Source organism: Euprymna scolopes, chromosome 3 (genome assembly GCF_053919585.1).
Source record: "Euprymna scolopes isolate OS-2025 chromosome 3, ASM5391958v1, whole genome shotgun sequence".
In the NCBI taxonomy this organism is placed as follows: Eukaryota; Metazoa; Mollusca; class Cephalopoda; order Sepiida; family Sepiolidae; genus Euprymna; species Euprymna scolopes.
Genome location: NC_136484.1, coordinates 173905741 through 173930609, shown reverse-complemented (window position 1 = coordinate 173930609; position 24869 = coordinate 173905741). Strand labels below are relative to the sequence as shown.

The window sequence follows — 24869 nt, the reverse complement described above, 5'->3', positions numbered from 1 at the left end:
CCTTCCTCCCCGCTCTACCCTTGCTTTCATATTTCAAAGCGTTTCTCCTTATCAAATTTGTGTAATTTGCTAGATGATCCTATTTACCCGCATTCCTGAAAAAATAAATTATAGAATTCATTCCCCTGTTCCAAAAGCCTTGGACACATTTTGACATTGAATATCTCGAGAATTATTAAGGAAATAAAAACGCATCTGATAGATTCAGAAAGCGTCTAATCTCAAGTTTTTCATGGAATATTCAAAGATGTTCAATGTGAAAACTATTGGACGACGCACATCAAGCTGATAGTCCAATTCTTTCCAATCCTGTCTCAGCATTGCGTTGTCAATGATTGCAACAGCTTCTGTTATTCGGGCTTTCAGCTCATCCACGCCCCTTAGAACGGGGGGCACATAGATCAGTCCTTTCACAAATTGCCACAAAAAATCGCAGGGTGTGGGATCTGGAGATCTGGGAGGCACGTTGAACAATTGTGTATGGTTGTTTTTTCTAAATTTAAGCACACAAAACGGCTTTTGTGGTTGAATGAACGTCATTACTGGGTCTGAAAAGAAATTAAAAAATCAATAGAAAAATTACAAAATACTTAATGCATTTAGCTTTAAAATGGCACTACTTTCATCTTAGTAACATTTATAGTTAAGCAGATATGAGGATTTGAAGTGTGCTCAAGACTTTTGAAACACCCTGTATCATTATTCCTTACCTGAAAGTACTTGGTTCACACTCCTCGGCTTAACGGTCACAAAAATCGTGCATTAGAATAGATATATTGAGTGCATTGCCAAGGCTACTGCAAAGAAGGTGGGCTTTCTCTACAGTGCTAGAAAGTCACTTACGTCTGAAAGTACCCTATACCTCTACAAGGCACCATTCGTTCATGTATGGAGTATTGTTGCCACATTTGGGCTGATGCATCTACTATTAGTCTCTTACTCAGATAGGGTTCAAAAGAAATCGCCAACCTAATAGGTCCTTTATTGTCAGCAAGGCTTCAATCATTGTCCCATCGACGAAATATTGCATCCCACTGCCTGTTTTACAAGTATTTTAATGAAAATTCATCCAAACTACAAGCCGTTGTACCCTTTCGACGTAAATACTCCCTACGAACCCGAAAAGCAACTAAATTCCACTCCTACACTAAATACCAACAAGCCTTATACTCTAAGTTTCTTCCCTCGGACTGCGAGACTTTGGAATTCCCTCCCGGGGCCTTGCTTCCTTGACCTTACTAACATGCAGAAGTTCAACTGTAATGCAACCAGACATATTGCGGCTCTACTTTTACTATCTCTGCAAATTATGTCCAATATAGTAGCCCCTACATTAAAGTGTGGCCAGGCCTTGTTTGAGGATGAAATGCAATAAATAAAATATTTCGTGCTGTTTTTTATCGGATATCGTTCAAATTCTAAGCACTAATACAAGGTGAATATTTCTTGCGATTTTATCGACAGAAATTGCTGATTTGAGCTTTTTTGTTCAATGAAAATTTGCAGTTTTAAACTGACGTTTGCATAACTTCGATTCCCATACACATGTTCAAACACAAGCAGTTGCAAAAGAGATAAGAAACAATAATATTTGAAAAAAAAAAACAACAAACACACAAAAACATTTATTCCTCGCAAATTTGATAGGTATTTATTTTAGATTGTTTTCATGATAATATATACAATAAAATCTGAAAAGTCATGTAGAAAGATGTTGAGGAAAATGTCTTACATGGCGTATATTACGTGTACAAGCGCACATATGCTTATCAAATTCATTCATCAACGGCCAGACGGAAATAAAGGAAGGTTAAATTGCTTGTGTGCCCCCCTTTATATCACGGATTTTATCGTCCCCTACGATCGTAATAGCGGAAGATAATTATGGTCCAAAACGTTATTTAGTGAGTATATTTGCAGATGTGTAGAAATCCTGTTAGGCGATGCTACAGAATCGATTTTGACGAAATTTTCAGAAATTTTCTCTAAAATCTGTTTCTTTGACTTTGATGATTTAATAGAATTTTCTTTTTGTCGGCCAAACTTTTAAATGACAATTTGCATTGTTAAATGCGCTGATTTAATGGCTGCATCTTTAAAATACTTGCACGTGTGTTTTACTTTTAATGTTTTTGATAAAACAAAGGCTACGTAATATTTGCGTCTATAACTGAGAGTAACATTAGCTGAAAATGTCCTCCCAGCCAGTGCCCTCGGCGCCATTATATCCTGAAACATTTAACACGGCCCCGAGATAGCTTACCAAGCTCTCTACGATTCTTATGTTGGAGGTGAAAGTTCGGGAATAAGGTTGCGTCAAAAAACTACAACGGATGCAATGTTTATGAGTATTTATCTTTTCTTTTTTTTCTTTCTTATTTCGAATGTATTTCCCCCTTAGCGCCGACATCAAAACATTGGGGACTGCCCTTCTCATTACTGTTTGTTTTCCTTGTTAAAGACTTGGATAAACAAGAGCACATTTGTAGGTTGGTTCATGATATGGGATGAGATTTAAGTCTGCCCCGGAGGAAATGGCGCGAAGAAACCGGTAAAATTAATAGAACTAGAGATGAAAAATGTGTTTCGTTTATATATGTTAGTGTGTGCGTGAATGTATTAAGTTTTATGTTTTCAACGCGATATATATTTATTTTACAATAAATTTAAACGGCCTTTTCGTTCTCTCTCTCTCTCTCTCTCTCTCTCTCTCTCTCTCTCTTCCCCATCTAAGGCTCCTTCTCTCTCGCTCTCTCTCTTTTCTTCTTTCTATGGCTTTCTCTCTCTCTCTTTTCTTCCATCTATGGCTTTCTCTCTCTCTCTTTTCTTCCATCTATGGCTTTCTCTCTCTCTTCTTCCATCTATGGCTTTCTCTCTCTTTTCTTCCATCTATGGCTTTCTCTCTCTTTTCTTCCATCTATGGCTTTCTCTCTCTCTTCTTCCATCTATGGCTTTCTCTCTCTCTTCTTCCATCTATGGCTTTCTCTCTCTCTTCTTCCATCTATAGCTTTCTCTCTCTCTTCTTCCATCTATGGCTTTCTCTCTCTCTCTTCTTCCATCTATGGCTTTCTCTCTCTCTCTTCTTCCATCTATGGCTTTCTCTCTCTCTCTTCTTCCATCTATGGCTTTCTCTCTCTCTTCTTCCATCTATGGCTTTCTCTCTCTCTTCTTCCATCTATGGCTTTCTCTCTCTCTTCTTCCATCTATGGCTTTCTCTCTCTCTTCTTCCATCTATGGCTTTCTCTCTCTCTTCTTCCATCTATGGCTTTCTCTCTCTCTTCTTCCATCTATGGCTTTCTCTCTCTCTTCTTCCATCTATGGCTTTCTCTCTCTCTTCTTCCATCTATAGCTTTCTCTCTCTCTTCTTCCATCTATGGCTTTCTCTCTCTCTCTTCTTCCATCTATGGCTTTCTCTCTCTCTCTTCTTCCATCTATGGCTTTCTCTCTCTCTCTTCTTCCATCTATGGCTTTCTCTCTCTCTTCTTCCATCTATGGCTTTCTCTCTCTCTTCTTCCATCTATGGCTTTCTCTCTCTCTTCTTCCATCTATGGCTTTCTCTCTCTCTTCTTCCATCTATGGCTTTCTCTCTCTCTTCTTCCATCTATGGCTTTCTCTCTCTCTTCTTCCATCTATGGCTTTCTCTCTCTCTTCTTCCATCTATGGCTTTCTCTCTCTCTCTTCTTCCATCTATGCCTTTCTCTCTCTCTTCTTCCATCTATGGCTTTCTCTCTCTCTCTTCTTCCATCTATGGCTTTCTCTCTCTCTTCTTCCATCTATGGCTTTCTCTCTCTTTTCTTCCATCTATGGCTTTCTCTCTCTTTTCTTCCATCTATGGCTTTCTCTCTCTCTCTTTTTCCATCTATGGCTTTCTCTCTCTCTTCTTCCATCTATAGCTTTCTCTCTCTCTTCTTCCATCTATGGCTTTCTCTCTCTCTTCTTCCATCTATGGCTTTCTCTCTCTCTTCTTCCATCTATGGCTTTCTCTCTCTCTTCTTCCATCTATGGCTTTCTCTCTCTCTTCTTCCATCTATGGCTTTCTCTCTCTCTTCTTCCATCTATGGCTTTCTCTCTCTCTTCTTCCATCTATGGCTTTCTCTCTCTCTTCTTCCATCTATGGCTTTCTCTCTCTCTTCTTCCATCTATGGCTTTCTCTCTCTCTTCTTCCATCTATGGCTTTCTCTCTCTCTCTTCTTCCATCTATGGCTTTCTCTCTCTCTCTTCTTCCATCTATGGCTTTCTCTCTCTCTTCTTCCATCTATGGCTTTCTCTCTCTCTTCTTCCATCTATGGCTTTCTCTCTCTCTTCTTCCATCTATGGCTTTCTCTCTCTCTCTTCTTCCATCTATGGCTTTCTCTCTCTCTCTTCTTCCATCTATGGCTTTCTCTCTCTCTTCTTCCATCTATGGCTTTCTCTCTCTCTTCTTCCATCTATGGCTTTCTCTCTCTCTCTTCTTCCATCTATGGCTTTCTCTCTCTCTCTTCTTCCATCTATGGCTTTCTCTCTCTCTTCTTCCATCTATGGCTTTCTCTCTCTCTTCTTCCATCTATGGCTTTCTCTCTCTCTTCTTCCATCTATGGCTTTCTCTCTCTCTTCTTCCATCTATGGCTTTCTCTCTCTCTTCTTCCATCTATGGCTTTCTCTCTCTCTTCTTCCATCTATGGCTTTCTCTCTCTCTCTTCTTCCATCTATGGCTTTCTCTCTCTCTCTTCTTCCATCTATGGCTTTCTCTCTCTCTCTTCTTCCATCTATGGCTTTCTCTCTCTCTTCTTCCATCTATGGCTTTCTCTCTCTCTCTTCTTCCATCTATGGCTTTCTCTCTCTCTTATTCCATCTATGGCTTTCTCTCTCTCTTCTTCCATCTATGGCTTTCTCTCTCTCTTCTTCCATCTATGGCTTTCTCTCTCTCTTCTTCCATCTATGGCTTTCTCTCTCTCTTCTTCCATCTATGGCTTTCTCTCTCTCTTCTTCCATCTATGGCTTTCTCTCTCTCTTCTTCCATCTATGGCTTTCTCTCTCTCTTCTTCCATCTATGGCTTTCTCTCTCTCTCTTCTTCCATCTATGGCTTTCTCTCTCTCTTCTTCCATCTATGGCTTTCTCTCTTCTTCCATCTATGGCTTTCTCTCTCTCTTCTTCCATCTATGGCTTTCTCTCTCTCTTCTTCCATCTATGGCTTTCTCTCTCTCTTCTTCCATCTATGGCTTTCTCTCTCTCTTCTTCCATCTATGGCTTTCTCTCTCTCCTCTTCCATCTATGGCTTTCTCTCTCTCTTCTTCCATCTATGGCTTTCTCTCTCTCTTCTTCCATCTATGGCTTTCTCTCTCTCTCTTCTTCCATCTATGGCTTTCTCTCTCTCTTCTTCCATCTATGGCTTTCTCTCTCTCTTCTTCCATCTATGGCTTTCTCTCTCTCTTCTTCCATCTATGGCTTTCTCTCTCTCTTCTTCCATCTATGGCTTTCTCTCTCTCTTCTTCCATCTAAGGCTCTCTCTCTCTCTCTCTTCTTCCATCTAAGGCTCTCTCTCTCTCTCTCTTCTTCCATCTAAGGCTCTCTCTCTCTCTCTTCTTCCATCTAAGGCTCTCTCTCTCTCTTCTTCCATCTAAGGCTCTCTCTCTCTCTTCTTCCATCTAAGGCTCTCTCTCTCTTCTTCCATCTAAGGCTCTCTCTCTCTCTCCATCTAAGGCTCTCTCTCTCTCTCCATCTAAGGCTCTCTCTCTCTCTCCATCTAAGGCTCTCTCTCTCTCCATCTAAGGCTCTCTCTCTCTCCATCTAAGGCTCTCTCTCTCTCCATCTAAGGCTCTCTCTCTCTCCATCTAAGGCTCTCTCTCTCCATCTAAGGCTCTCTCTCTCCATCTAAGGCTCTCTCTCTCTCCATCTAAGGCTCTCTCTCTCTCTCCATCTAAGGCTCTCTCTCTCTCTCTCTCTCTTTCTCTATCTAAGGTTCTCTCTCTCTCTCTTTCTCTATCTAAGGTTCTCTCTCTCTCTCTTTCTCTATCTAAGGTTCTCTCTCTCTCTCTTTCTCTATCTAAGGTTCTCTCTCTCTCTCTTTCTCTATCTAAGGTTCTCTCTCTCTCTCTTTCTCTATCTAAGGTTCTCTCTCTCTCTCACTCCGTCTCGTTGCTTTAAGTCGGCTATTTTGTCTGATGCCTGATTAATATGAATACGTTTAAAAGACTGTAACTAGCACCATTCCATCGGGGTGTAAAGAACACTGTTCTAAACCTATTATAAAAATAAACAAGCTTGTCCGATACCCATTAGGCACTCAATTTTCAGCAGACAAGACGAATGTGAAAGTGAGATGAGCATTATGCCAATGTATTATAATTAGATACGGCCATACTAAACCTCGTATACGTCAAACTTTCTCTCGCGGGAGACAGTAAATCACTGCAACAAAACAACGTGGAGACTGAAATGAGCGTTGCGCATGGCAGAAGAGATTCAATTGCTGTTTCATGTTGTCTTTGGACAAACTGTTGATATTTGATCGCAAATCTCACTCTCTTATTTTTGGCGTTGCGTCCATTACGAAAATAGCAGGCTGTTTTGGTATACACTCGGCAAAACACATCACGACTCTATTGAATAATTACCTACTTCCTTATACTGTTATCTTAATCTTTGTTGTGTTAATGACAGATTTCGTGAATTTATGCGGAGATGGTTGATGAGTTAACTCCCTTTTCGTTCGACTCCATTGTGAAGTCATTTCGTGATTGACAAATGAGAATACCACGCCAGTCAAAAAAAAAAAAAAAAAAAGAAATGAATTGAAACAAAAGATAAGTTGACTCTGAAGAAAAGGCGATGATAGTCTGAGCAGATCTAGGGAGATCATTGTGATGAACTATATTTGAGATGAGAGAAAACTTTGCAAATAATAAGCTATTTCGAAATTAATTTGACAGACGTAACTAACTTCAATTAAACTAAACAAAATATACGAACCATTAATTTATGCATGTAAACATGAGTTTTTTATCGCACTGACATTGATATTAAAAGTCTACTTTTCCATTTAAAATTATTTAAAAAATACTTCATATACTAATGGATATGGGAGCGAATTCATAAAAATTAATTTGCGTATTCCTTTGAAAAATAAAGTTTCATTAATTATTCACTTTTTAGTTTCTTACTGGCTGATTGGTTTCATTCAATTATTACACTCAGTTCTATTTGTGCATATTTTCTATACTGTCCAAAATTGCGTACCATTTGTTGAAAAAGTTTTAGCACATACACCTATTTCTCACTCCCCCTTCTGTATGTCTATATATAAAATTGACCTCTGCGTGTGTGTGTGTGTGTGTGTGTGCGAAAATATTTCTACCAAACCTCTGAATTTTTTATATACAGACGTTAAACTTGATATATAGAGGATTTGAACCTGTGGAACAAAGTCGCTTTGGGTTTTAACCGGTAAAAATAGGTGCTAAGGGTTCAAAATTATAAAAAAAAAGAAAATTAATTGGAAGTAGCAAGTTGAGAAAATCTTTTATTTCTATGCATACGCACATATAGATTTATACTTTTAGTGATTTAATTTTTAACCTTATCCATCTGTCGATAGTTCGAATGGTAACGAGTAAGGTTAACGCGTTCAATGTTTTCATTTCGATTCTAGCTGATGGCACCTAAGTCATTTTTGTTTTAACTTCAGAAATCATTACTATATACTGGGAACACTATAAAATAAACAATACAGAAGAGGTTTTATAGTAATAAATACGAAATCTGCATGAATCAAAATATATTTAAACTAATTTGCGACCTGTATAGTGGGTATAATAATTAATAGAGTTGGCTCTATAATAATGAATAAAAATCTGTATGAATTAAAATATCATATCCCAGCGTATTTTACGATCGGACAACGCCAGGCAGGACCGCTAGTTATAAATGATAAATAAATTCACAATATATATATAGAATAGATTCAAAGCCCCCAAAATTAATATTAGACTTTTTCATTAACTTATATATATATATATATATATATATATATATATATATAATCAGCAAACATCTACGTACGATGTAGGCATTACACATGAAAGATTTCTAGTTAACGTGTAAAAAGAAGTGACGTTAGAAAATGTAAAGGAAGTACGCGGCAAAAAAAAAAGACTAATCCCGCTTTCATTATGGATTGGGTCTGAAAGGAAACACATGTTTAAAAGTACCATCTGTCGCCACTTTACAGGGAATGGACGAGCGGAAGGCTGATACCATTCAATAATCTATTACACTTTGTTGTGGAATTACCAATACTGTAGAAAATTAAGTCGTAAAAAGGACGAATCAAGTGATTACCAGTGTTGCTTTTATTACTACGGCACCTATTACAACCGCTGCTATAGGAGAGATAAAGAGAGAGATGAGTACAAATAAACAGTTACAATAAACTAATAACATGAATACGTCTAAAAGATTGACAAGAAAGTAAGGCGTTACGTTGCCCCACTATTAATGAAAGAAAGACAGACACGACTCTGCAGTCATTGCTACAATTAATATGATGAAAGTTTGAAATTTTTAACACAATGCATTCGCTGCTATCATTTATTTACGCGGTTAAGATTTATGGTCGTAATACTACTAAAAGACAAACATGTAAAAATGATTACTATTTAACCCCCTTTTACTATTTCCTCCTCCTCTTTTTATTTTTAATGACTGCTATCATTTATAAAATAAAAATAAAAAATAACATCTTACCTCATTGATGAAGAAGTCGTTTTTTATAATAAAGACGAGGTACTATGACTCTCATCATATGATTTAATTCCATTGTTTTGGGTTGTCCGCTTTTCCCCATGCATCTCTATCTACACGCGCACGAACATCTTAGTTGTCTGTCTCATCAAGGCAGAGTCTGATCCTTGCACACGGGGATCATTTAGACTAGGGTTTCCCAAAGTGGGCTCCACCGTGCCCTGGAGCTCCGTGAGTAAGACTGAGGAGCTCCGGAAGCCCTTTTTAAAGCGGGCCAAATGCTTTATATGGAAAACTTAAATGGCTGCAGACATTTAATTATTGGTCTTTTTTACTGGAAAAAGATATGATACATAACTACAGGTGTAAATAATTTCAGGATGGTTGATGAAAAAGTAATTTAAAAAATTTAACAAAAAAATGCAACCATTTTTGATAAATCAAAAACAAAAAATGGTTGTAAACAGGAAAATATAGGAAAATCACAAACAGGAACAACTAATGAACAAAGTATAAGTTAAAATTTGAAATTAATGTTTTTCATATTTATTTTAGCAATTATCTTTTTTAGTGCTCCGTAAAACCCTCAGGGGATCTAGGGTGTCCTGTAGTTCGGGAAACCCTGAAGGTGAGCATATCCCGGCAACATTTCTTCACCGTCGCAGAGCAGTATCCAGAGGCAACGGGAAACCAACGCACTCGGCATCTTTTCTATTTGTTCTCAAGCATATTAATATTTAATATTGTGAACAACCATTGCCCCTACGTGTGTTTGTATTCACATTTGATTGGATCTTCTATTATATCCGGTTTAGAAAGTCTGATTACGGAACTGATTTAACTGCAGATAAGTTTATATATTCCCGATGCGTAACTTTATAGTTGATTCTTCTTCTTTTTTTTTTTTTTCCAATCTCACGTTCATCTCTAACAAGGCATATCGGCACTTGGAAGTAAAAGGCTACTATTTGGGGCCATGCCAATCAAAGATTATCAAGATGTTGGTTTTCGTTACATTTAAACTTCCGCATATCAGTACAGTCAGCGAAGCGGGTAGCAAGAAGGGAATCCCAAAGTCTCTATTCGAGGGAAGAAAGTATTAGAGTAGAAATATCTGTGTATTTAGGGACCTTGACAGTGAAGGGGTATAATTGTGTTGCTAGGTAGGTTTTTCAGGGATATGAACGCCGAGGGGACACAAGTGCAACGAGTTCATCGGATCACATTCTATTAAAATATTTGTAAAACAGGCACAGAGATGCAACATCGCGGCGATGCGCCAGGGGTTGGAGCTTAGTTGACATTCGTTAGGTCTTTTATTATGTTCTTTGAAGATTTAAGGAAAACAAAAGCAAAGTGAATCTTTGTGTCCGATATCATCACGTTAAAAACTGTCAAGATGGCGCCGCTCCAACTGGTCTATGCTTTTATTCTGATAGACGTTTTTTATTTCAGGAACTGCATAACGACATCAGAGAAAAAGTCACAACACATGTGGTCGCAATTAATTCTTTCTTCCCCTTCCATAATTGAGTTCATCTTTTTAATTGTTCCGCTCGCCTACAGAACACCCCTAACTGACGCAGAAGAATCTGGCACTTTAAAGCTCCAAAGTTCGCCCTTCTTCAAACCCGGACATAAAATCAAAATAATATACTTTGTTCTATCGAGCAAGGCTTATACATAGTTTAATTGAAAGAGTTCTTTGCACGGAATAAGAGACATAAATGTATTTACATAAAAACCTCGCCTTTTGCAGACTTCTTTCGTAACGTTCTCAGTTAGTCTAATTTATTATTCAGAATAACTACACCTCATTTTCTTCGTAGTTGAGTAATGAGTGTCAGTCAGAATTTCGTTTTGTTAAAAGAAACCTAATTAAAAAAGTTATTTACCTCATTATTCAATTTTACCAACAAATGAATTAAAAGCGCGTTCAATTATGTATAGGGTTGCATTCTCATGTCAGTAATGCCTGCCCTGATTCCTCATCTCTGTGCTCTCTTCTATATTTAATGTGCAGCTAGTCGATTGATTGTTGAAACTTTGCGAAGAGGAAATTCATCACGTACGCTAACGTCGCAAGATACTACATTGGAAAACTGAATTCCAAATAAAATATTCATCAATCAGAAAACGGTATTTGAGAATCTTATATAGAGAGTATAGTTTGTCCATTCACTGTGAATGCTAGTTCTACTTTGCAAATCGATCAGAGCAAATATTAGTCCATGTCCTTCGAAACGATAATTTGTGTTTGTCCTCGATTTTAATAATAGTTGTTATCCATCTGTCTATTATATACAAGGTACTTTGTCTGTACGTGTGTGGGTTCATTCTCCATAGACTCGAAAATGGCTTCGCCAATTTTATTAAATTTTACACGAAGGTACTTTATGTGCCTGGAAGTGTTCTTAGATTGGTGTTGTATTCGATAAATATCGATAGTCAAATTAATTTGACGAAAGAATAGGCGATTTTGATTAAAGTTAACACTTTACACAGCCTCTATTCCGAAGTGCATTTGAAAAGTTTTATTTCCACATAAGCCGAAATGCCTGACATAAAATCAAGTCAGTTCTTTACTATGATAGGGGTGCGTTTAAAATGAATGTTCCTGTTTAGAGTACAATTAGAAGCATGATACTTGACTTTTGCATTTTAAACTTTAATTCAAGTCATCATATATAAAAAAATACTTTTATAAAAGCAACGGTAGGTAATCTACAGTTCAATATAGATTACAATACATTGTGGACTAAGTCGCTGCAAAGAGGCATGTGAAACTTCCACCTAGTGCCCCGCAATCGGCCCTCAAATACAGCAGGCAATTAATCAAGTTGATTACAAAATGGACGATTTCACAGATTTCGATAACAATAAAATATGGGAGTGTTAAACATTCGTTGACCATCATTCAATTGCGGGCAACGTCGATTCTCTCTGTTAGTGTATACTTAATTTTTCGTGTGTCGTTCTTCGCTAGAGTTTCTCCGAAAAATCTGATTCAGTTAATTTTATGCACTCGTGCATCATTCATAAGTTGATAAAATTATTTTTAGAAAACCAGAAACAGTCAGAGACATACACCTGTCTGATTGCCATATCATACGAAGGATACGGTTATATTATTTAATTCTTTTCCAGTAAGAGGTCAAGTGTGGGGTTGATGAAAGTGTTTCTGTGGAACGAACTGGATTCGAACTTAGCACATCCAGGTTGACAGTTTATGTTGCTAACCACTTAGCCACTGTTGACCCCATCATGAGATATTGTTATTTGCATTGTGTGCCGTGTTGTTTTCCTTGACTAGCTGTTGCCGTAGATGGTAAGCTTCCGTAACCATATATTAAATATTATTTAGGAGGTTAGGTGGAAGGTCAGCTGTGGGTTTTATGGAAGTATTTCTGTAAAATGTATTTGAACTTAACACAGCGAGGTTCGTAATCTGTGTTGTTAACCACTCAGCCACTCCCTAATAGTCAATTATAGAGTAGTAGAATGAAGTATGTTAAGAGGGTTTCATTCATTCATTATCTATACAAAATAAAACACAAGATTTTTGTATGTGTGTCTGTATGAAAATATTTCACCGATAAACTTTTACACTACGAGACGCATAACACTGAAATCAACAAGAAATTGTAGTCGATGGTTTATAACGAGTAAAATCTTTGTTTGGATGAATAATGCGTACAGAAACATGTCGGCAAGTTGAAATGCAAAATTTTAAATTGCCAACATATTTGTATTACTTTTGAGCGTGCGCAAATTCATTTACAGCTTGAAGGCGTTTAATTTTAAATCTTTTTCTATATGTGAACAGCTCAAATGGTATAGAACGCGACTGGAGCGCTAAATGGTTTTGTTTCGATTCTAGCCGATGGCACCCAAGTCGTTTTCTTAACTTTTCAAATCAGTATTATACAGGGTGAGTTACGGGAAACGGATGTTTTTAAAAACGCTTTTCGCTTCTAAATATTCCATAATGACATATGTTAGTAAATGTTTTTATGTACATTATATTATTATAGTTGGAATTTTCGCAGAGTTTTGTTTTCCTTACAAACATCCGTTTCCCGTGACTCACCCTGTATAAGAGGTACAATATAATATTAAATAGGGCTTGTATTATTGAATACGAAATCTGAAATTATTAAAATATATTTCAACGTGAACGTTTAGCAAACCAGAAACTGTCTATAATGTCCATTCTTTCTGATTACCAAGAGATATTAATGAACAAATAACAGCATAATTAGATTGAAGAATAAAATGTCTTTTCGAATTTTTTAAATATCATGCCCCTCTTCGATTTTGCCCCATTCTGGGGTCACTAATATGTTTTTCTATACTTGTTAACATGTGAATAATACAGTACAATAACGTTGATGTTATCGCTTGCCCCCCCCCATGCCACACTTCAAAAATATGCATATCCGTCCTGTACAGTTTTTTTCTTTTTTTTTTTTTTACTTTTAGTATCCTGTCCATTTGCATCTAATAATTCATGGTTTTACCTACTGGTTCCAAGCTAACTACCACTTATCAGATACAAAATGGTATAACTTAATTGTATCGAGTTCATGGAACTTGCAATGGTAAATAGTTTGCTGAAGAATGGAAGATATATCAGGTTAAAGAGTATAAGTGCTTTCTTTTTGTTACTGCGATGCAAGAAAACGAACATAAATACACAGAAATTAGCAGTGAAAAAAAAAAAGACGTAAATAAGTTGGAGGAAGAAAAGTCACCTCGGCTCCCAGCCGAAGGCATGGATTAAAAAAAAATGAAAGATAAGCAGGAAATATTCTAAGAAAGCCGATGCACCTAAAAATGTTTTAGGGAAAGCTAATAAAGGAAGATTGCAATTTTCAGGAAAAAAAAAAATCTATAATGTCGTCTGCATTTGCACAATGTTTACCTATTTTTGATCGTACATCTTTTAGACTGTCTATGCCTCCCTTTACGAAGTTTTGTCTGTGATGCTTAGTTTTGAAATAGCATTTCCATCGCTAAGCGCGTAGTTCAAATGATGGCATGTGATTTTACATGCGTCAAAGCGTTTTTCTGAAAGGCTCTGCCAGTTGGTTGGTTTGACACTCAAAATTGAAAAAGAATTTCTGTCCGTAATCGCAAAGTTGGCCGAATACGTTTTATTATATAATAAGGGCTGTGTTTGAGCAGAAAATTTTAACGGTCAAAAGTTAACTTAGCGGAAGTGGAAGAAATCACGTGATTTTCGGTCGCAGATGTTGTGTCTTTCGGCGAGATTTCAAGCAGAGAAAACATTCAAGGCTGTTTCCAATAGGGGGGCAGTGGATAAATGTGAATTTTTAAATTTTTTAGTTACAATTAATTTATCCGTTATTTTGAAGACTGTGACGTACGGTTTCATTACTTGCCTTTAGCGTAAACTCTTCCGTCTTTCCCTCTCCTGTTTTTTCCCTTTCTATTTCCCTTTCTTCTCCCTCACTCCTTTACCCTCACCCCCGCTCTCTCACCTCCATCCTCTCACCCCCCTCGCTCTCTCACCCCTTTTTATCCCCCATTTTCTCACCTCTTCTCATCCCCACATTCTCCCCGTTCTCCCCCCGCTTCTCACCCCTTCTCACTCCCCGCTCTCTAACTCCTCCTCACTTTCTCTATCTCCTCCACCCTCTCTCGCACCTTCTCACCTTCTCTCTCTCTCACACACACACCACTCTTTCTTGACTTCTTTTTTTCAGCCCGTCTCTCTTTTACTCTTTATCTTCTCTCGCCGCGTTCGTCTCTCCTTGTCTCTCTTTCTTCTCACCCTATCTCCTCCCTCTTGCTTCCCCTTTACACCCCGCTTCCCCTGATTCATTCTCTATAAACATATCATCTTACATCATAATTACGCCAAACTAACCCAATTTCATACGTTTCAATAAAATTCACGTGGTGTTATGGGACACATTTTCTTAACACTACTCAAGCATTGTATTAATCTATCTATGAATAAGTAATCAGGGTTAGAAAATACTAAACTTAGTAAAAAAAAAAAAAAAAAAGAAATCTGTTTATTTATTTATTTTTTTTGTATTCGTAGAAATGGTAAATTAAGAACTTGATTGACGTTATTTTCTTTTAAACCTGTATGATATGGGAATCTCTCTGTTCTGTTTGCAGGCTTATCCTATTCGGCTGATGCTAATCTGACGAAAATCCCTAATTCAAAGTTTATTATTCCGTTCATTGCCTTAGTGAACATAACTTCCGGCGGCCATCTTTGTCCTCATCTTTTTTTTATAACCGATCAGCTCGAGTGAAAAGAAGGAGCTAAATTAAAGAAAAAATACACAAGAATATTATCTGTTTGCCTCGAGCATTTTTTAATGTAAACATTTGTAAATTTAATATCTATAAATATATGAATTAATGTATTTAATTTGAATTTTGGCTTATATGGAAGCAAAAAAGATTAGAGTTCAGTCGAGTACTTTGCATGGAAATAATGCTAGATTAGAAAGAGATTAGAAACGCCTCTTCTTTAACGAAACGGCTTGGAACGAGAAAACATCTCACCAGATTGTATAGTCGATTTTACACTAGTAGACTTCAATGGCCCATTTATATATATATATATATATATATATATATATATATATAAGTGTCGTGGCCTTGTAGGCCGGTAATAATCAAGGCAAACGCAGTGGTATGATTAGAAAATAGTGTATTGATAAAAGTATTTTACTGACGTACACGTCATGATTCTGAGACCACAGCTGCCACGATTCACTGCCCCATAATTTCAAGTATGTGCTCCTTTGTTAGTAAATGAAACTGAAATATTGAGTCAAAAGTAGATCTTGGGTTTACTTTCGGCAGCCTCATAACTTTTTCTTTCCTTATTCTGTCCTTTAGTCCTCGCATTCCAGAAGCGATGTTTCGGACAAGCAGAGAAGACTTGTTTTCTGGATCAGAATCTCTTTCATCTAATATTTATCCTTGAAGTACATTTTTCGCTCCTTGCATCGAGTGGTTTCATGCCTTGTATTTTATGAATTTCGATAAAAAATTATATTTGAAAGAAGGATATGCATACATTACGAGTAGTATCAAAATTCGCATGTAACACGAATATTTTTGTAACACAGAGCGGACGGATATTCGCAAATATCTAGCCGTGAGCGAAATGATGCCATGGTAAGTTAAAAGATCGCGTTAAAAGAGCACGTTCGAGAAGGCGCAGCTGCAATAAGAATTCACGCGAGGTAGGAGAATGGAGAAATAAATGTCGCTGTACAACAAAACAAGCGAGTTAAAGTTTTTTCTATTCTTTGTCTAATTTGCGACTGAGGCGACAACGTGTTGGATAACATTACATATATGTGATATTTTAAGAATTCAATAAATTCTTAATTGAACTTTTAGAAAGTAAATAAAAAGCCAATTCCTGAATTGCTATGTTAAACTTAAGCACGCGCTATCTCCCTCTCCGTCTAATAGAAAACTTTAAATGAGATAAACAGAATATATATTGGTTAAATATGAGTGTACAAATATTCAGTAAAAAAAATTACAGAAATGTTTCATTGCATGAACAAATCAAACAGTGAAAATGTATATTTTCTATTAATGAGTATTTGAAGCAGCGGCAGTTTACAAATTGAATTATGAATCATTGACCGGTAGTAAGCTTTGAAAGCAGGAACAGCCGTCAATTCTGTGCCAACTGTCTTTTTAATATCTTAACCGACGTGCTCCTTCCACTTCCTCTCCTTCACATCGCTAATCAAGCTAGACTTACGGACATTCATTATTACATAAATAAAAAAAAAACACTTTTTGGGGCGCCCATTCAATCTATACGTTTGAAAAAGAAAACGTTATGTCAAAATTAAGCGTGGCGAACGGACAGCGCCTAAAGCCAAACAGAAATTCTATGAACATATTGTCTTTCAAAGAACTTCTCATCTCTTGAACACATTATCGTATGGTTCCTTCACTACAGAGTACAACATGGTCGTCTTCAAATCGAATGTGAATGAATACTCGTCGAGTCATCATCGTAATCAAATACTGTCTTTTCCATCTTTTTCTATCCTCTTAAAGTACTGTTTCTCATCCAACTGGCAATCTCATATCCTCGAGTAGCTTTTAACATTAGTCTAACAATAGAGCTTATTTAAGTCTATAATAAGATTTATATACTTAATACTACAACATGCATCGTATTAGCCTTGAGTTCTGTCAGGGATACTGCATCTTATTGGGAAATATGAATTTATATATCCTAGATTCAGCTATCAATTAAATAGTAGGGAACACTAAACTCTCAAACCTTGGCTGTGCAACAAGTCTATGAGAAGGGCAACTCCGAAATAATACCACTCTTTGTCTGCTTACCATGATATCGTTTTCAGCCCCCTAAATGTATTGCCAATTGATCGGTATCAATTCAAGAGAAGTGTTAGGGGTAAGGATTGCGCAACTCTTGTTTCACCGTGAACTCTCCATGAAAGCGATATCCATTGTCTCTCGAGACTGAAATGAGGTTACATTTGGGTGTTCGGGCCAGGATTACAGTGTAGTATATGTTCTGATGCTCCACTTCACCTTTTCGATCCTTGGTCGATGGAGAGATCCTTTATGACTGAGAATTTTTTTCCTATTCAGAGTGTCCTTTTTGGGGAGCTGAATTTTCTCCACATAAAAAATTGACCTTGTGTTTAACTCTGCCCTTGTGGGGAGGCAAGTAAGTAGAAACACAATAATAATAATAATCAGTGAGCAATCTCTGCTGATGACCTGTGCGAGAACTCCTAGTGAGTGTAACAATAACTTTTATTCCTCATCTATCCAATCCTGCTGAGTTTCTTGTTTCTTTTCTCTTTCCTCATTACTTCTGTCCCTCATCCATTTTCTCTATTTCGCTTTCATCATCTATCGTCTTTTTCTAAGTGTCGCCTTCATCTACTTCTTATAGTCGAGGGTGTAAACAACGACCTCATATTGTTGCTTTAGGGAATAGGATGATGACCAATGGCAGCAAGCACAACACCACTCGCATACAGTAGCACCCTTCCACCCCCACCCCCATCACACACCAGAATCATCGGACCTTAAAACATTTGACCACAGCTGTGAACATGAATCACAACTCGGCCGGACGATAAATTTTACACGAAATTTGACCCACGGCTTGTCATCATTAGACTCTTGTATTTTTGATGGCAATGAGAAAATAAGTGAAAGGTTCGTTAAGGGCTTGGTGGATGGGGGGGGGGTAAAGCGAGCGCGATTCTAACGTGAGTACTTTGTAACTCTAAATAAGATGGACAAGAAGAAAGGGGCAAGAATTGACAGGTTTCAGCCTCATCTTGAGCATTTATAAAAAGTAAATGGCGGGTGTTCCAAAGCCTCGTTTGCTCGCCTCCCTTCATTTTGCTGCTGTTGTGAAAACGCTGACTTTCTTTGAAATGAAATTTCACATCGCTAAGAAGATTTTTGTCGGTCTGTGACACCAACTTTTTTCAATTTATTTTTTTATATGAATCGTTAGCTTTTAACTACGCAGTTCATACTTATATATATATATATATATATATATATATATATATATATATATATATAGTAGCCGACCGCTCAGTGTTCCCCGGTGATAAGATACGCTTTAATGATAGTTTCATTCATGCAGATTATATATTTATAACTATACAGACAATTATCTATCGATTATTATATTTAACGTAATATATAGTTGTTAGATCCAAACTAATATATATCATATGCGTATGGGTTTGGGTCAGAGGCTAAGGAGTGTGTAAATAGTTGTATGTTTTGATTTCGATTCTAGGTTATATATAGACACCTGTCATCCCTTTTTTAAAAGATGGAATCGCCCCATAGTTGAAGACAAGATTCTAACAATCACGGCCCGAACGGTCAGCAGAGTTTTATAATCATAGATATTTACAGATATTTCAAGTACGATCCATGTTTATTTGCCGCTACCTCCTCCTTTTATGATAAGGTTAGACACAAGGTTGATTTTAATAGGGAGAAGCTTCCGCATTCGAGATTGGAAAAGAAAATAAAAATTGCTCTATGTAGGAGGTTTACTTACCTAGCCGAGGACAGAAAAAATGACGTGCGGCATCGGAACATACACTATACTGTGATCATCTCTAAATTACCGTATTAACATGTATGTAAAATATTGGTTAAATTGATTCAAGTTAATGAGATTTGTAATAGTTTAAGCTTGAAATAGTTTTCATTGGTCTGTGATGCGCGAAGCTTGAAATAGAATTTTCTTTATTTTGTAGTGCTTAAAATATAAAATAGAATTTTACGTGATCGGTGACGATTGAAGTATGAAATATCATTTTATTTGAAATCAGATTTTCTTTGGTTGGTGGCGCTTGAAATTTGAAATAATATTGTTTTTAATCCGTGACGTTTGCAGCTTGAAATGACATTTTATTTAGTCCGTGATGCTTGCAGTATTCAATAAAATTTTCTTCAGTCGATGACGGACGTAGTAAATAATTTTTTATTTGGTTTATGGTGCTAAAATTTGAAATAATGCTTTTGTCTGTGACGCTTTAAGTTTGAAATAAATCTTTTAGTTTAAAATACATTATTTGATCGGTGACGCATGAAGTTTGAAATATTATTTTTAGTCCGTGACGTTTGAAGCTTAAAAATACATTTGGTCTGCGATGCTTTCAATAAATATTTCTTCAGTCGGTGACGAATGGAGGAAATATTTTTTTATTTGGTCTATGATGCTCGAAATTTGAAATAATGTTTGGTCTGTGACGCTTTAAGTTTGAAATAAACCTTTAAATTTAAAATAGCTTTCTTTGATCGGTGAGGTATGAAGTTTAAAATAGTATTATTTTAGTCTGTAATGCTTCAAATAGTACTTTTCTATAGCCTGAGTTGCTTTCTCAGAAATGGCATTTTAAATTTAAAATAGCATTTCCATTGCTGAGCTCGCAGATTAATTGGACGTATCTGACAATTACTGGTTCCGGTTTCTTTCAAATCTTTCATCCCAAGAAAAAAAAATTGCTTGGAATAAGAGAGTAGAGTGATACAGTAATGGACATTGTGAAAAGGGATTGAATAAATTTGAACGAATGTGAATTTTCATAAAGAAAGGCAGAAGGAGATTTCTTTTCTGGCTTCTGTTTGTCGCTTACATCTCGTCAAACTGTTCCTCCTGTCCATTTCTCGCTTCCTTAGTTTGCGAATTCTGAAGAGCTTGTCCACTTTTGTAAATTTCCCTGGGTTTCTTTCTGTTAGTCATGTGATGGTCACACTTTTAAGGTTTTCAGCCTATTTTTTTTTCTCCCTTTATTATCGATTTCCTCGATCCAAACGTCTTTCTTGGAAGGCAACGACATATTTAATTCTAAGATCTCTACCCTTATTCTCTCGTATAACTGCGCTCCGTTAATGAATAACCGGACTCGATGCTTTGATCGTCAATGTTTACTATTCATCTCCCGTTTTTATTTTATTTTTCATGCTTCTCTTCTAAAATAAACACAACTTCTCTGGTTGCTGCACTTCAAACATGAAGCGCAAAAAACTACACGTCTTTCAGCTCTTGAAGTCTTATCTATTTGCCGTGAAAATTAGCGTTCAAATTTTTTTTTTTACATTTGAGCTACGATTGAACATTGAACAAAGCTAATTCGACAAGTAAATGAATCAAGCTTAAATATTACAGCCAATGCCTCTGCTAGCGAAGCATGTGTCAACACCAACTTATGATAATCATCTCCTCCAATAGATAGCTATGTGGTTAAATAATCAAATGTTAACTATTCTACACTTGTTCAGAATGATTGTTAACTATGTTGCAGTTCCAGCTAACAATTTCTGGGGTTAAATTCCACACACTGCTGTCAAAAACACGAGGTACTGCTGCCAAAACCTCCTACTCTAACGTCTAAATTCGCATGATAGTCTCTGAAAAAAATCAGGCCTTTTCTTTTAACCGAAAACATCTAATTTGCATATGAAGTGACAAAATCGCCAGCATATAAAGAGAAAAGGCAATCATTTTTTTTTTTAATTTTCATTCTTTTTCATCTGGGACGAACCTTATAGGCTGCACAAAACAGGTTTGTACCAATTTTAAAGACATTTAATCACATAGCATTTTTATAAACGAATCATTTTTGAGAATTATTTCGCGTGTTGATGACTTTTTAGCGTTTCTTTAATCAATTATATATTTTGTAAGGAATACATGTTTTCAAATTAAACCTCAATGCTTTTCAAAAGATAACAGATGATAAAAAGTGGGATTGATTAACAGACACAGGAAGTTCTGACGGGATCGATTGCAAAAGAATTTGCATGGATTTTGATATCTATAAAAGACAAATATCTGCTGTGTATTTCCCGCTAAAACTTGAAAAATACACAACAAATGCCCACACATTTGGTAGCGTTTTTTAATTGGCGTAATCCTAGATGCATATCTAAATTAGAAAAAAAAACGTTTGAGGGTCAAATGGGCATTTGTATCATTTAATGTTATCAAGTCGAACACACGTTTTAATGCTAGCACGTAAAGGGGCGTAACGATCTTTTTTTTTTACTCATAAAATTGTTATTTCCCTTACGCCGATTAAAGTTGGGCGTATCTATGTAAAGAGAGAGGAATGGGCTGGGTGAAAAAGAAAGAAGTCGTGGCCGACGAAAATGGGCGAAAGAGAACGAGAGGGATAGAAGTCATGTTACACTTTTGCCCCGATTAATGTATGTATGCATTTTTGAGTGTGTAGCAGGGAGACACGATCCGATGTATCAGGATTAACGAGTTTTTCACTCTCTTATATTTTTTTCATTAAAATTGGTAAAATCGAAAAACACCCGTCTAGCTGACTCCACTGTGAAAAATTTCCCCCACTCTTTATCTGTGCCTAAATCAAAACGTGGATTCCATGAACAAAGCTTCTTTCTTAGAACTGCACGCCTGTGGAACTCTGTTCCGTCTGCCTGCTTCCCACCTGACTACAACTTGGATGTGTTCAAGTCCAACGTTAACAAATTCCTAATGAACCGCCCCCTTAAGTAAACACTTCATCAAATCTCCACACTAACGTACTGTACTTGCAATAACCTTTATCCCTGAGTGGCTTCCGGGCTTGATAAGTGGTGACCACCGTGTAAAAAAAAAAATCGCCTATTCCTTCTTTCGTCCGATTTACATCAGTGTGATTCTTTTTTTTTTAATCGGCGGAGCAATTTAGGAGTCCATATGAAACTAACACCCACACACACACACACGGTTTTTTAATATAATAGTAGATAGATGGAGAGAGAAAGAGTAAAAGGGGGCAGATATGAAAGAGGTATATAGACACCTCACAAAATGATACAGTCTTAGATTTTCTTCTTCCTTTGTCGACGGCCACCATTCGGAACCATTCAAAATTAAAAAATTGAAACATCAATATTTTGTACAAATAGATGTTTTGTTTCACATATTAATATATCTATCAGCATTTAAGTATGGTACCAATCAAAGAAGCATGATTTGTTTTCAGTTTCAGATGAAGCATGTTCTAGGTTAATATGAAGGTGGCCTTCATCAGCAGCAAATCGCCGCAAAACTCGGGAATCCTCTTTCCTATGTAAACAAAGTGATTGTCAAATTCATCCGCAAGATATATTATCTTGCCTCGGCCAATCAGGATTCCCGTACAGAAATTTTCACTCCATGTCCGTATATACATACATACATTAGCAACGATACCCGCGCTTTGCACGACACTTTGTTGTACACTTGGATATCGGTTTCGCGAGCACCCTTGCAGTAAGTAGATGTTGTAAAAGCCACACCAAATATGACTTTAACTGTTACCTTGAAAAATGGTGTGCACCATCCTTAGGCCAGAGACCATCATTATGTCAGGTTTGGTCATGATTGGCGAAGTGGTATGAGCTCTAGGAAAGTATTTATTCATAGGCTGTGGCATTGATCTTTGATCTTTACCTTGGAAATGGTATGCACCACTTCTAGATTTGCTAATCATAGGCCCAGTGTTGTGGGTTGTAGTAGAGAGGTGTAGACATAAACACACAAGAGCACTACTAATATACATATATATATATATATGCATACATATATATCAAATTTTAGTCATTTAATGAATTTAAAAAATTTATGACGTGAAATGTTTGGGTTTCATATCAAACATTTGTATTATTCTATGTAAGACAAAGAATACATTAGAAATGTTTTAACTCCTTTCGATGTCTACCATCTCTTCAGAGGAGAAATTATAAGCAAATAGTTATAATGGTTTACACCTTATTTGCTAAACTCAGTAAGACATGGAAAATCACAATTAAAAATTGATTGAGTAATGAAGTCATAGAGTAAGGGAAGTTAAAGAAAAAGATATAAAAATTCACATCCAAATTGCATGGTAAAATCCGAAGTGAATGTTCTTGAAAGCAGTGTGGTAAAATGATCCAAACTGTATTTTGGGTAATCCACCTCACAATGTAATGATCCGAAATGGGCATTTTCCTGGAGTAATTTTCCTTTGTTATATAATGGGTCCGGTGGATCTTGTAAACCTTATAATCACAGGTTTCCATACCAGCTGATTGTTGGATAATTTTATACTGAAGAATATATATGTATATATATACACACACACACACACATATATATATATATATATATATATATATATATATATAAAACGATTGTTTCGTCGTGTGTGTATGTTGTTATTCATTTTTAGGAAATGTTCATAAAAATAAAAACCGGTCCTCTACTAAAAGCAGTCACTAAAACATTGACGAGAAATGCCTCAGTCATAATTATTTCTGTCTATGTCTGTAAACATATGTTTATTTTAAGAACCACAAAGATCAATGGTTCGTTGCCGACCATTGGGCAAGGCACCTTTTACTCCTAAGCATAAAGGTTTGCTTAAAAAAGAGTACTTCAAAAACCTTTTGGTTATTTCTTCCTGCCACCCGCTCGTTTTAATCTTAATTCCTAGCCCTCCTCCTTCCTCTTTGCTACTTAGTGAGACCGCATCTGACTAACGCACCGTTATGAAAATATTTTCATTTCTTCTCTTTTGTTTTAATGTGGTATGAAGAGCACAATGAGGCATGACTTGATGTCTCCTTGCTGTGCTCTTTGTCTTTTGGACGATGAGAACCAAGAGAACAGAGGTCAAGGAGCTGGAATTCTTCTGTTGGTGGTGGGAAGAGTTCACCAACTTGAAAACTGAAATTAAATTGTATTTCTTTAAGCAATTTACATTCTTTCTTTCTCTTACTATTTCTTTCTTTTCTTTCTTTTCTCTTCTCTTTCTTTCTCTTTTTCTCTTTCTCACTATCTCACCCTTTCTCTCTCACTCTCTGCTTAACTCTCTCACTCCCTTTTCTTTCTATTTCTCTCTTTCTTACTCTCTTTTTCATTTACATTCTTTCTTTATTACTCTCTCTCAATTTCTTTTATTTCCTCTCTCCAAGTCCCCCGTCTTCCTCTCACCCCCCATCGTTCTCTCCCCGTCTCCCCCCCCCATCTTTCTCTCCCCCGTCTTTCTCTCTCTCTCCCCCGTCTTTCTCTCTCTCTCCCTTCCGTCTTTCTCTCTCTCCCTTCCGTCTTTCTCTCTCTCCCTTCCGTCTTTCTCTCTCTCCCTTCCGTCTTTCTCTCTCTCCCTTCCGTCTTTCTCTCTCTCCCGTCTTTCTCTCTCTCCCGTCTTTCCCTCTCCCCCGTCTTTCCCTCTCCCCCGTCTTTCTCTCCGCCCCCGTCTTCCCCCTCTCTCTACCTCTCTTTACCTCTCTTTCTCTATCTACCTCTTTATTTCTTTTTACCTTTTTCTTTCGCTACCTTTCTTTCTCTCTCTCTTCCTCCCTCTATATTAACCTGTTGCAATCTATTTCTTTTCAATCTTACGTGACCGAATAAATTTTCACTTACACAATTATGAAACATACTATAAACTTTAGTTTTTGCTCGAGTATTGTTCATCGCCAACTAACAATCTCATTAATCCTTATCCTTGAGTAGCCATTCGATCTTGATATGTGATGACTCGTAAAAATATGGACACTTTGATGTGATTGGTCGAATTGTGCTTATGCATCTTGCTTTGCGCATGCGCGTTGTCATTATTTAAAATGT

The 24869-nt window shown here is 36.8% G+C and overlaps 1 protein-coding gene across 1 annotated transcript in view; it reads right to left on the bottom strand.

Moving 5' to 3' along the window:
* Positions 1-539: 539 nt before the first annotated feature.
* The window catches only part of LOC145263111 (uncharacterized), a 180485-nt gene continuing 156155 nt past the window's right edge, over positions 540-24869 (bottom strand). The window contains exon 3 of the mRNA XM_080120055.1: positions 540-548. Within this exon, the coding sequence (XP_079976181.1) occupies positions 540-548 (9 nt within the window). The remainder of the gene's footprint in view (positions 549-24869) is intronic.